This window comes from Hypomesus transpacificus, chromosome 9, assembly GCF_021917145.1.
Source record: "Hypomesus transpacificus isolate Combined female chromosome 9, fHypTra1, whole genome shotgun sequence".
Lineage (NCBI taxonomy): Eukaryota > Metazoa > Chordata > Actinopteri > Osmeriformes > Osmeridae > Hypomesus > Hypomesus transpacificus.
In genome coordinates this window covers 10,547,768-10,560,067 of record NC_061068.1, presented here as the reverse complement: position 1 = coordinate 10,560,067, position 12,300 = coordinate 10,547,768, and the positions used below count along the sequence as shown (strand labels likewise).

General features: G+C 41.7%; 3 protein-coding genes across 3 annotated transcripts; 2 read left to right on the top strand and 1 right to left on the bottom strand.

Moving 5' to 3' along the window:
• Positions 1–385: 385 nt before the first annotated feature.
• Positions 386–4,052, bottom strand: LOC124471569 (tubulin alpha-1B chain). Its single transcript, XM_047026118.1, has 4 exons — positions 3,944–4,052; positions 2,052–2,274; positions 1,725–1,873; positions 386–1,620 (listed from the first exon to the last, which is right to left on the bottom strand). The coding sequence occupies exons 1-4, from the start codon at positions 3,944–3,946 to the stop codon at positions 640–642; spliced, it is 1,356 nt and encodes a 451-aa protein (XP_046882074.1). The 5' UTR covers positions 3,947–4,052; the 3' UTR covers positions 386–639.
• A 1,305-nt stretch (positions 4,053–5,357) lies between these two features.
• On the top strand, positions 5,358–7,919 carry LOC124471570 (tubulin alpha-1B chain-like). Its single transcript, XM_047026119.1, has 4 exons — positions 5,358–5,454; positions 6,069–6,291; positions 6,372–6,520; positions 6,632–7,919. The coding sequence occupies exons 1-4, from the start codon at positions 5,452–5,454 to the stop codon at positions 7,610–7,612; spliced, it is 1,356 nt and encodes a 451-aa protein (XP_046882075.1). The 5' UTR covers positions 5,358–5,451; the 3' UTR covers positions 7,613–7,919.
• Positions 7,920–8,841: 922 nt separating this feature from the next.
• Positions 8,842–12,274, top strand: LOC124471571 (tubulin alpha-1C chain). Its single transcript, XM_047026120.1, has 4 exons — positions 8,842–8,967; positions 10,503–10,725; positions 10,806–10,954; positions 11,066–12,274. The coding sequence occupies exons 1-4, from the start codon at positions 8,965–8,967 to the stop codon at positions 12,038–12,040; spliced, it is 1,350 nt and encodes a 449-aa protein (XP_046882076.1). The 5' UTR covers positions 8,842–8,964; the 3' UTR covers positions 12,041–12,274.
• Positions 12,275–12,300: the final 26 nt, after the last annotated feature.

The window sequence follows — 12,300 nt, the reverse complement described above, 5'->3', positions numbered from 1 at the left end:
TAACTCTGTAGGGTTGTCAACCTATTAACGTAAGTCTGAATTAATCTTATGTGAAATTGCTGTTTTATTATACATTCACTGTCCCCTTGCAAAAACAAGACTCTGTAAAATATCTTCTGTAGATACGCCTCCAGAAAACTTGCATTCCTGCTTTCTCTACACGTAACTGTTTCTGCCTTTAGAAACTCAAATGTGTATGTTAATAAGAATGTAACATTGTAATAAAACTGCATTTAACTTAATGTAAATCATTGCTAAATTTCATTAGACCATAACATTGAAATCACCATGCAATCGTGGAATATGTGAGTAAGGAAAAGACTCCCTCAGTGCCACTGAATATCTTTCAAAATGACCTGAACATTTTTTAAAGACTCAGAAAAAGTTCCTTCAATAATTTATTGCATATCACAGTTGAGATGACGGACAGCTGAGTGTAAAGAACACATGAATAAACAATTATTCATAACCGTTACATTCCCAGAATACAGCCACAGCACATTTAATTTATCAGAAAACAAATTGTACAGCATGTGATAGTGCTTGCTAGCAGTTTCCTACACTGATTAGGAAAGCTGAGTCATTTCAATGTAGGATTGAAGGATTATTTTAGGAGTAGGTGACTGATGTGAATTCACCTTAATATTCCTCTCCTTCTTCCTCTCCTTCTCCTTCAATGGAATCCACACCCACTTCCTCATAATCTTTCTCCAAGGCAGCCATGTCCTCCCTGGCCTCAGAGAACTCGCCCTCCTCCATACCCTCACCTACGTACCAGTGCACAAAGGCACGCTTGGCGTACATCAGGTCAAACTTGTGGTCCAGACGAGCCCAGGCCTCTGCAATAGCAGTGGTGTTGCTGAGCATGCACACAGCCCTCTGAACCTTAGCCAGATCTCCACCAGGCACCACAGTGGGGGGCTGGTAGTTGATACCAACCTTAAAACCAGTGGGGCACCAATCTACAAACTGGATTGAGCGTTTGGTCTTAATTGTGGCGATGGCAGCATTAACATCTTTAGGTACCACATCACCACGGTACAGCAGACAGCACGCCATGTACTTTCCATGGCGAGGGTCGCATTTTACCATCTGATTGGCTGGTTCAAAGCAAGCATTAGTGATCTCAGCAACTGAGAGCTGCTCATGGTAAGCCTTCTCTGCAGAGATGACAGGGGCATAGGTGGCCAGGGGAAAGTGGATACGAGGGTAGGGCACCAAGTTGGTCTGGAATTCTGTCAGATCAACATTGAGAGCACCATCAAATCTGAGGGAGGCAGTGATTGAGGAAACAATCTGACTGATCAACCTGTTAAGGTTGGTGTATGTAGGGCGCTCAATATCAAGATTCCTACGACAAATATCATAGATGGCCTCATTGTCCACCATGAAAGCACAGTCAGAATGCTCCAGGGTGGTGTGGGTGGTCAGGATGGAGTTGTAGGGCTCCACCACAGCAGTGGACACCTGGGGAGCTGGGTAGATGGAGAACTCAAGCTTAGACTTCTTGCCGTAGTCAACAGACAGGCGTTCCATCAGCAGGGAAGTAAAACCAGAACCGGTACCACCTCCAAAGCTGTGGAAAACCAGGAAACCCTGGAGACCAGTGCACTGGTCGGCCTAGAGAGAGAGAGAGAGGTTTCATATTGTTGAATACGAACGTGATATGTAGATAAAACAGTGAATGGTTTTGACATTTACAAAGATTTGGTGATAGGTCTCACCAGTTTACGAATCCTGTCCAGAACCAGATCAATGATCTCTTTTCCGATAGTGTAATGCCCACGGGCATAGTTGTTGGCTGCATCCTCCTTTCCAGTAATCAGCTGCTCAGGGTGGAAGAGCTGGCGGTAAGTTCCAGTGCGCACCTCATCTTAAAAAAGCATCAGGAGCTGTTAGTTCAAGAACTCTGGACCCGTGGAATTTGACATAGTCTATGTCAGGACCACAGTGAAACTGTAAAACCAGTGAAACCACACTGAAATCACACCAATCTATATGTCAGGACCGTAGTGAAAAATCATATACATTTGTTTCTAAAATCATCTTACCAATGACTGTGGGCTCCAGATCTACAAACACAGCTCTCGGCACATGCTTTCCAGCTCCAGTCTCACTGAAGAAGGTGTTGAAGGAGTCGTCTCCTCCTCCGATGGTCTTATCACTGGGCATCTGACCGTCCGGCTGGATCCCATGTTCCAGACAGTACAGTTCCCAGCATGCATTGCCAATTTGGACGCCAGCCTGGCCAACGTGGATGGAGATGCACTCACGCTGATCGGAAAAGCAGAAAAAGGTAATATTATAAGATCAGTGCACAAATATGCAAGACCTACTTATTTGTATAAAAGGAGTAAAGGGGGCAAAACAATAAAGTAGCATTTTTCCCATGCAGTCTAGCAGTCACTTTGCACAATCCTCATCTCTGTTCTGGGTGCATGAATTTTAGAAAGTGGGAATGGTGCCATGTTGAGGCACCGCCCTGAACTGCAAGAACACGAGAGAGAGAGACGCCAGTTTCAGTGCAGAAGTGATGACGAATCACACCACCATCCCCCATTCTTCCTCCTCCCTCCCCCCTCTCTTCCTCTTAGCAGCTCCACCCTGCTGTTACCAAAGGATTTACACCACATATGGCCAAGCTATCTCTGTTGCTAGGCAACTGGCCTCTAGAAGTCACTTGCTTCGGAATATGCAATGAAATGTTGCCTTCATTGTTGTCATAAAAGATTTTACAGAGAGTTATATGCAGGCTTTGAAAGTTGTCTATATTTGTGCTTAATTTATTTTAATCCAATTGCAAAATACATTTTTTAATTCCATTCCATTTGGTTGTTGCCTATGTGTAAACTACACTTTACATTTCACATAAAAAAACTAAGGATGTAGACCTATGTTTCTCGTAACAACTGTCATTAGCATCTAACATGCATATTATTTTGAATTGAGTTGTGAAACAGAAAAGCACTCATAGGATGACAATAGAACAAATATAGTGCAAATAAAATAATCCATCTGTTGGAGATTGATGCAAAAGTCTCCTAACTGATTACACCCTCCCCCGCTCACTAAAATGGCATATTGAGAACCGTATACATACTAGCATAGGCCTGATGGGATAGAGATAGCTACCCTTGCCCATACCCCATGTTCTGTTACAATTGCTGTAATATAGGGATGGTAATAGCTCAAATACTTTATTTTCAATGTTCAAGCTGGGATTATATGAGTATAGTCAAGAAGCTATAATCACGGCAGCTGAATAAACTATATAGAATTTAGACCTGTAACTTCTCTGCAGTAGGCTAATTGTAAACCATTTAGACTCACAATCGTGAATGTGGCAAATTCCATCGGTGATTATAAAACGGAGGTGTTTGGTGAGCAAGAGATCTAGAATGTTCGATAACAGACTTTTTGACTACATTTAGACAAATTGTATTTCCACTTGACTCAATAAAAAATTGCCTATGATCTGATTCTCACTAAATAAGCAGCTATTTGAAAAGCTAATTGCAGGTATAGACAACATTTGGCGGCGGTATAGCATAGCCTATAATTCACCCAGACGAGGCGGATGTTAATGAAACTTGTGTAAGTTATACCATAATAATAAATAAAAAATCTAAAACAGGAAAACATTTCACGCTAAACTAATTCATCGACTCTTAATTAGTGTATAGCGTTTATCATAGGCTTCTAATCTTCTTACAGACAACCGTGCAGGCTATTCCTTTAAACGGTTTCAAAACCAATGTGCCCATCATGTAGTAGCCTATTTGATCCGTGTGCCAGATAAGATGACTTGCCTATTTAGTTTATAGATAATGATAGATGGATGGATAGATAGATACAAAGGTGAGTAGGCTACTGTGATTAAATAAGCCTAACACAACAGTTATCTGTATTATCACCACAATGTGACAAACAACAGACTACTCACCATGTTTACTGATGTAGAGGGATATTACGGGAATATATCGATTAAAAAGAACAAAAAATGTTTCTCTTATGTTGTCTTCGGTTGAAGTTACTTTATCCGACAGCTAAGAGTCGATGTAGTAACTGATCTCTAACACTGTGGCGCGCTAGTACTTGTAGTGTCGCAAAGAGGGCTGAACCTAGCAGACATGAATACATTAATACATTAAGATGGCCACCACAGAAAGCTGTGTTTGCTCCATCGCTGTAGTGAGTTCGACCCTTTTTTGTCAAGACCAGGCTGAGAAACCGAATGGTAATTAATGATTCACTTATTCACGTGGACCAACGGGTATATCTACATGACCAGACACTTAAACCTTATCTGGGTAACATTTTGCCAGTACAAACCTTTACATTTGAGGAAGACTTCATAGGTATTGGTGTGTGACTGACACAAACACACACACACACACACACAGTGTTTCACGCCTTACTCAGATGGGTTGCCTTATGATTTGCATAGTTTTTGAATGGCTAAATGTATAACTTTTCTTCAATAAGACATGTCTGACTAGTGTTAGTCTCAATAGCAAAAGTTAAATAGAGTGCACAGTTGCCTCTCATTTTTAGCAGATCAAGAAAAAAAAACATCAGGTCAACTTGCTTCCATTGACAATTTTCTAATAATAATTTTGTAGCATTGTTGGAAGGAAGTGAAATTGACTCAAATTTGAATGGACAGCAGAGAGAATTGCAGCTTTCCAACACACAACCTATCTTCTCCCTAGGGAGGTATCTGATGATTCGGTCACCAGTAGAAGCAATGTGGTGCAGGGAGTACCGCTGAGGCTGCTTGTATGTGCTGATGGCACAATGACATACTGGTCACATGGCAACTGCAGAGGAGAGGAGTGACGTCACTGCAGCAAAATCATGAACAAAGGCAGAGGGTGAGGCTGCGCCCCAGCCAGAGATGATGTGGGTGGGTAGGCGGTGTTAGGATGGTGCCGTTACTTCAAAAAGCCAGAGAACTCTGTGTACATTTATGTTTTCTTTTTCCATTAGTGTTATACAGTTTACAAATTATGTTTAATACAATCACAAAATTAAGGAGTTAGATTAGCCTACTTAATATAAGTGGCCTAAAGCTCATGACAGTTTACCTTGGAAAGTGAGCTGTTGCCACACCCTTGAGATGACACTCTCCATCTTTCCTTAACCAAAAACTGCCTTATACATTTAGGCATCACCTTAAAGGCTTCAAAATAAGCAGTCAGATTTCAGATGTTTAACTTTGAATGTTTTATTATATTTTAAATATAATAACACGTAAAAAAGAAATGTATCATCTGGCTATTCCTTTGTTCTCTGGGTAGTTGTGTGCTTGTGGCAGTTCTATTTGGTCCTTATAGCACCGCCTTCTTCATTTCCACTCGCTGTTATTCGCGGCTAGCCCGCTAGTTGCCTATAGAAGTGCATTCCATTCACTGTTCATCTTTTTCGGCGCCTCGTTATCAAGGAACCAAAATGGTGAGCCGAGTATTTAAAATATTACAAAATATTTTTGATATATTTGTCTCTTTTCCCTTAAAACAGGCTTCATAGAATGTTGTCCATAAATATACTTTTGTATCGGTGCAATGAGATGTTTGATGTAGGCTATTTTTAATAATGAGCTAGGCCTATATAAATGTCATACGCGACAAAAAGGAGCTCAAGTGCACTGAAACTATATTTGTTATAACATGCTTATCACCATGTATTTGTATTTTTTGTTTACAATATTTGAAAATATGGTATTCACTGTTTGAAAACCAAACTATGAGAACTCAATATGCTTCTAAAACAGAAAGGTGCTATAGGTTTTCAATTAAAATCATGTACACAATAACAAATGCGCGAAATGAGTAGTGAATTGCCTTAATATTCAGTGTAGTCCATATTTCAAAGTGTGTTACTTGAGCATTGTCCGTTTTAGATTGCGCTACATATTATGCTTAGTCATTCTTTTTTTATTAAGGGGGACTATTAATTCTTAATCTCATGATTCATAGAAGTATACTTTCTGGTTATTGTTTTTTAATCTTTATAAGATTTCAAAAGCTATTTAGAATGATAGTTTTAATATACTCTGACTCCTACAGCGTGAGTGTATCTCCGTACATGTGGGCCAAGCTGGTGTCCAAATTGGCAATGCCTGCTGGGAATTGTACTGTCTGGAACATGGGATCCAGCCGGACGGTCAGATGCCCAGTGATAAGACCATCGGAGGAGGAGACGACTCCTTCAACACCTTCTTCAGTGAGACTGGAGCTGGAAAGCATGTGCCGAGAGCTGTGTTTGTAGATCTGGAGCCCACAGTCATTGGTAAGATGATTTTTGTAGTTAATCTACAAAAATGTTATTTTTGATTATCTTGACCTAACAGGTTTTTTTTCTGTTATTAGATGAGGTGCGCTCAGGAACTTACCGCCAGCTCTTCCACCCTGAGCAGCTGATTACTGGAAAGGAAGATGCAGCCAACAATTATGCCCGTGGGCATTACACTATCGGAAAAGAGATCATTGATCTGGTTCTGGACAGGATTCGTAAACTGGTGAGACCTATCACCAAAATCTTTGAAATGTCTTATAAATGTCAAAATGATTCACTGTTTTATCTACATATCACATTTGTATTCAACAATATGAAACTTCTCTATCTCTAGGCCGACCAGTGCACTGGTCTCCAGGGTTTCCTGGTTTTCCACAGCTTTGGAGGTGGTACCGGTTCTGGTTTCACTTCCCTGCTGATGGAACGCCTGTCTGTTGACTACGGCAAGAAGTCTAAGCTTGAGTTCTCCATCTACCCAGCTCCCCAGGTGTCCACTGCTGTGGTGGAGCCCTACAACTCCATCCTGACCACCCACACCACCCTGGAGCATTCTGACTGTGCTTTCATGGTGGACAATGAGGCCATCTATGATATTTGTCGTAGGAATCTTGATATTGAGCGCCCCTCCTACACCAACCTAAACAGGTTGATCAGTCAGATTGTTTCCTCAATCACTGCCTCCCTTAGATTTGATGGTGCCCTCAATGTTGATCTGACAGAATTCCAGACCAACTTGGTGCCCTACCCTCGTATCCACTTTCCCCTGGCCACCTATGCCCCTGTCATCTCTGCAGAGAAGGCTTACCATGAGCAGCTCTCAGTTGCTGAGATCACTAATGCTTGCTTTGAACCAGCTAATCAGATGGTAAAATGCGACCCTCGCCATGGAAAGTACATGGCCTGCTGTCTGCTGTACCGTGGTGATGTGGTACCTAAAGATGTTAATGCTGCCATCGCCACAATTAAGACCAAACGTTCTATCCAGTTTGTAGATTGGTGCCCCACTGGTTTTAAGGTTGGTATCAACTACCAGCCCCCCACTGTGGTGCCTGGTGGAGATCTGGCTAAGGTTCAGAGGGCTGTGTGCATGCTCAGCAACACCACTGCTGTAGCAGAGGCCTGGGCTCGTCTGGACCACAAGTTTGACCTGATGTACGCCAAGCGTGCCTTTGTGCACTGGTACGTAGGTGAGGGTATGGAGGAGGGCGAGTTCTCTGAGGCCAGGGAGGACATGGCTGCCTTGGAGAAAGATTATGAGGAAGTGGGTGTGGATTCCATTGAAGGAGAAGGAGAGGAAGAAGGAGAGGAATATTAGTTCCTCCAATTACCTCCAATGCAAAGCAAATGATTAAATTACCTTAAAACTTAGCATAAAACCAGTATTATGACTTTGCAGAATCTAAACATTTGACTATGATGGAATATATTCAGAATATCTCATCTTTTTATGTACCTGTTCTGTTATTTATTTTGAGGCAACTGCCTAATAAATTATTAATGAATTAATGAATGTTGAATTAGTGTTTTTTGATTACACTTGAATCACAGATTTTATAAAAGGACTGATAATGTTTGCTTGTAAAGTCTTGGCAATCATACTGATTAAACAATTCAAAAGAAAATTTGAATTAATTTGCATGGGTGAATAGCATCTAGAGTTGGCAATATGAACATTTCAAGGCACACCCTGACACTGGAGCCAACGTTTAAAACCACTGAGGACACCGATTTTTAGCTCCACCCTGTGGTGTGACAGTGATGAGTGCAATGTCAGACAGACATTTCCCCAAATATGTATATTAATCTGTCTCATTCACCTCATGCACATCACTGGATAAGCCATCAGTAATATCAATGTGTATGATATGTAATACATTTGTATGTCACATACAGTATCATTATAATACATTTTTGTATGATTTTCCAAGTAATTTAGCCTACCCCATAGCGACATTTATGCACCATGGAGTGACAAACTAGTATTGATTATAAAAAGGCCTGCTGATGCTACTTTCCATGACAAATCCCTAACCAGCTGTACATGTTGATGACCTAGCAGAGTCAGCAAAATGTATGTGAGTGTGTGGTGGGGCTAATGGGCAAAGTCATCTATCTTCACACTAAAAAGAGGGGCTGCATAGCCATGAATCAATTACTTCTCCACACATTCAGTGTCTGGCCTGTGCGCACTCATTTTTTAGTATGTTTTTTCCTTCAAGACACCACATATGTATTATATTTGACTCCAATTAAAATAGTAATGGTACAAGCTGAGATACACATGTTTAACATCTGGCCGTACACCATTCATTAACATTTAGGTAGGTCGAATATACAATGGGCCTAGTGAGAAGGTGTTCAACTTCTAACTATATTCTGGCATGATCAAGTTGCTTTCGGTTTTCGTGACCAAACGGTTACAAAAGGCATTTGCGTGTATATTTAAACCGTCCAATAGGACGAACTAGATGGCATAATTCCGTGCAGTGCGCAGTCCAAAGCCCGCCCAGTTGTGGCCGACTCTCATAAACCATATAAAAAGCCCCGCCCGAGCTCCGTTGTTCAAACTTCTCACTATTGACTCCTTAAGGTCGTTGTGTGAGAGTTGTTATTAACTACGGTTTCTTGTTTTAACTTTATTCTACATTTTAACTCCTCTTCTTAGACATGGTAAGTGTGAGTGAGAGAATGACTTGAATTGTTATGTAGTTTAAGGTTATTTTCATAAGGTGTCAGGAAATTGTACAATTAGACTATAGGTTGTCAATTAAACATGACACAAAATCATAAGATAGGCCTACCTGCCTCACATACTAAATGTCTTATATTAGTCTAGGGCTATATTGTGAAATGTTTAATTATTATTTTTACAATGCAGTGGTCTAATTGTCGGTCCAGTCGACACCCATCCATAGTGAAATATATTTAAAAATGGCATATCCACTACCCAACTATCTTTGTGACATGACAACTGCTCTTTGAACACACAGTTTGATGAGTTGGCGATAGTTTTCTTTTTCTGCGCCACAGAATAGGTTAGGAGTCCCATGGCTAGGTTGGGCGTCATTAGCTAATTCTTTGCTCATCTCTTCCCCTGCTCTCTGGCCAGTGCAGACTAGCACAGATACAAAGTAACAGTATGCTACATCGGTACAAGATGATCTTCATGATCAACCATCTAGGGGATGGATAAACTATTGTAATAAAACAATTAGCTAAATCAGGCTACTATGGAAATAATGTGATACAAAAATCGTTAACAACGTGGCCTTTTAAAGGTTAGATTAGATCATTTTTTACCCAAGCGCGATCAGATCTCACTTTCAATGAATCAAACTACAGAATTACATTACAGTGCGCCATTTCGAATCTGTTGCCCGAAAGGGATTCCATTTCGTTTACTGTCATCAGTTTTCAATAATGCTTTTGAGCGAATTTAGACATAATTTTATCCAACAGGGTAAAAAGCTACCTTATCCAAATAGTGTCCCAATCTTCTTTGGCCGTTTCAGGCATTCTTGACTCCAACAACCTACCCGTAATCACCCTAGTGCTGACTTTCATTTGCATTTACAACAGGGATTACCACAAAATCACTGCCATTGTCCTGTGTGAGCCCATAGAACGAGAGCCTCGGCCCGAACGCGTGGTCATGACGTTCCTCATCATTTATGATCTTCCCATTGTTTTAAAGGCGTGGCTTGTAAGACGGGGGATGTCAAAGCGCAACCTGTTCCTACCCAAATCACACACGTTACTGATTCAATGAGTAAGGGAAACCAATATATAGCATTTCGAAATGTGAGGGGAAACATGAGACCTCATCCAATATGAAATCTACACGAAGACTTTCCTCACCCAAACATTTCTTACCGTGGTCTTATTAATTTAATGAATTTACCACACCTAAATATATGTATTTCTTGATTACCCACTGGGGTTCAAGGGTTTATAAATTACAGAAGCTGTAATTTCAGTGGACATTTTCCTCCAAAGATGGTTGCAGTAAGGCACTTATCATGATTGGAGCCATGCTTCCCTTGAAAGGCTGATCATGTGATTTTATGCATAGTGAAACAAAAAGAAGTCTTGTCTCTTTTTTGGTGTGTGCACTCAGCTGACCAGACACAGATCGGTTGTTGTTGCTGTCACTTAGGTCGCTTTTAGGTTCAGTAATTTTTACAAAATTGTTCTTTCATCCGCAGCGTGAGTGTATCTCCGTCCACGTTGGCCAGGCTGGCGTCCAAATTGGCAATGCCTGCTGGGAATTGTACTGTCTGGAACATGGGATCCAGCCGGACGGTCAGATGCCCAGTGATAAGACCATCGGAGGAGGAGACGACTCCTTCAACACCTTCTTCAGTGAGACTGGAGCTGGAAAGCATGTGCCGAGAGCTGTGTTTGTAGATCTGGAGCCCACAGTCATTGGTAAGATGATTTTTGTAGTTAATCTACAAAAATGTTATTTTTGATTATCTTGACCTAACAGGTTTTTTTTCTGTTGTTAGATGAGGTGCGCTCAGGAACTTACCGCCAGCTCTTCCACCCTGAGCAGCTGATTACTGGAAAGGAGGATGCAGCCAACAACTATGCCCGTGGGCATTACACTATCGGAAAAGAGATCATTGATCTGGTTCTGGACAGGATTCGTAAACTGGTGAGACCTATCACCAAAATCTTTGAAATGTCTTATAAATGTCAAAATGATTCACTGTTTTATCTACATATCACATTCGTATTCAACTATATGAAACTTCTCTCTCTTTAGGCCGACCAGTGCACTGGTCTCCAGGGTTTCCTGGTTTTCCACAGCTTTGGAGGTGGTACCGGTTCTGGTTTTACTTCCCTGCTGATGGAACGCCTGTCTGTTGACTACGGCAAGAAGTCTAAGCTTGAGTTCTCCATCTACCCAGCTCCCCAGGTGTCCACTGCTGTGGTGGAGCCCTACAACTCCATCCTGACCACCCACACCACCCTGGAGCATTCTGACTGTGCTTTCATGGTGGACAATGAGGCCATCTATGATATTTGTCGTAGGAATCTTGATATTGAGCGCCCCTCCTACACCAACCTAAACAGGTTGATCAGTCAGATTGTTTCCTCAATCACTGCCTCCCTCAGATTTGATGGTGCCCTCAATGTTGATCTGACAGAATTCCAGACCAACTTGGTGCCCTACCCTCGTATCCACTTTCCCCTGGCCACCTATGCCCCTGTCATCTCTGCAGAGAAGGCTTACCATGAGCAGCTAACTGTCTCAGAGATCACTAATGCCTGTTTTGAACCAGCCAATCAGATGGTAAAATGCGACCCTCGTCATGGAAAGTACATGGCGTGCTGTCTGCTGTACCGTGGTGATGTGGTACCTAAAGATGTTAATGCTGCCATCGCCACAATTAAGACCAAACGTTCTATCCAGTTTGTAGATTGGTGCCCCACTGGTTTTAAGGTTGGTATCAACTACCAGCCCCCCACTGTGGTGCCTGGTGGAGATCTGGCTAAGGTTCAGAGGGCTGTGTGCATGCTCAGCAACACCACTGCTGTAGCAGAGGCCTGGGCTCGTCTGGACCACAAGTTTGACCTGATGTACGCCAAGCGTGCCTTTGTGCACTGGTACGTAGGTGAGGGTATGGAGGAGGGTGAGTTCTCTGAGGCCAGGGAGGACATGGCTGCCTTGGAGAAAGATTATGAGGAAGTGGGGGCAGATAGTGCCGAAGGAGAGGATGAGGGAGAAGAGTACTAAAGTGGTTTACACTAGCCTAAGGCTTCGGAAGTTTTCAACCTGTCTCTAAACATTCCTAAAGACAAAATGTTTTTTGCTGTCCCTTTCTAACCTTCTCAATCTCTTTCACTATTAAAATAAAAGTCAAATGTAACATTTGTAAACATGCATTTGTTTTAAGTATAACTCCTGATGATTCTAATAATAACTTTGTTCTATGGTAGAAAATATATTAATAACAACATTGCTGCCTAATTACTACACCATTACTGTTTACAATT

Excerpts from the sequence above, each read along its gene's own strand:
- LOC124471569 (XM_047026118.1), bottom strand. Across the intron at positions 1,874-2,051 it reads TCTGGAGCCCACAGTCATTG|ATGAGGTGCGCACTGGAACT; the intron begins GTAAGATGATTT and ends TGCTTTTTTAAG. Across the intron at positions 1,621-1,724 it reads TGGACAGGATTCGTAAACTG|GCCGACCAGTGCACTGGTCT; the intron begins GTGAGACCTATC and ends CTCTCTCTCTAG.
- LOC124471570 (XM_047026119.1), top strand. Across the intron at positions 6,292-6,371 it reads TCTGGAGCCCACAGTCATTG|ATGAGGTGCGCTCAGGAACT; the intron begins GTAAGATGATTT and ends TTCTGTTATTAG. Across the intron at positions 6,521-6,631 it reads TGGACAGGATTCGTAAACTG|GCCGACCAGTGCACTGGTCT; the intron begins GTGAGACCTATC and ends CTCTATCTCTAG.
- LOC124471571 (XM_047026120.1), top strand. Across the intron at positions 10,726-10,805 it reads TCTGGAGCCCACAGTCATTG|ATGAGGTGCGCTCAGGAACT; the intron begins GTAAGATGATTT and ends TTCTGTTGTTAG. Across the intron at positions 10,955-11,065 it reads TGGACAGGATTCGTAAACTG|GCCGACCAGTGCACTGGTCT; the intron begins GTGAGACCTATC and ends CTCTCTCTTTAG.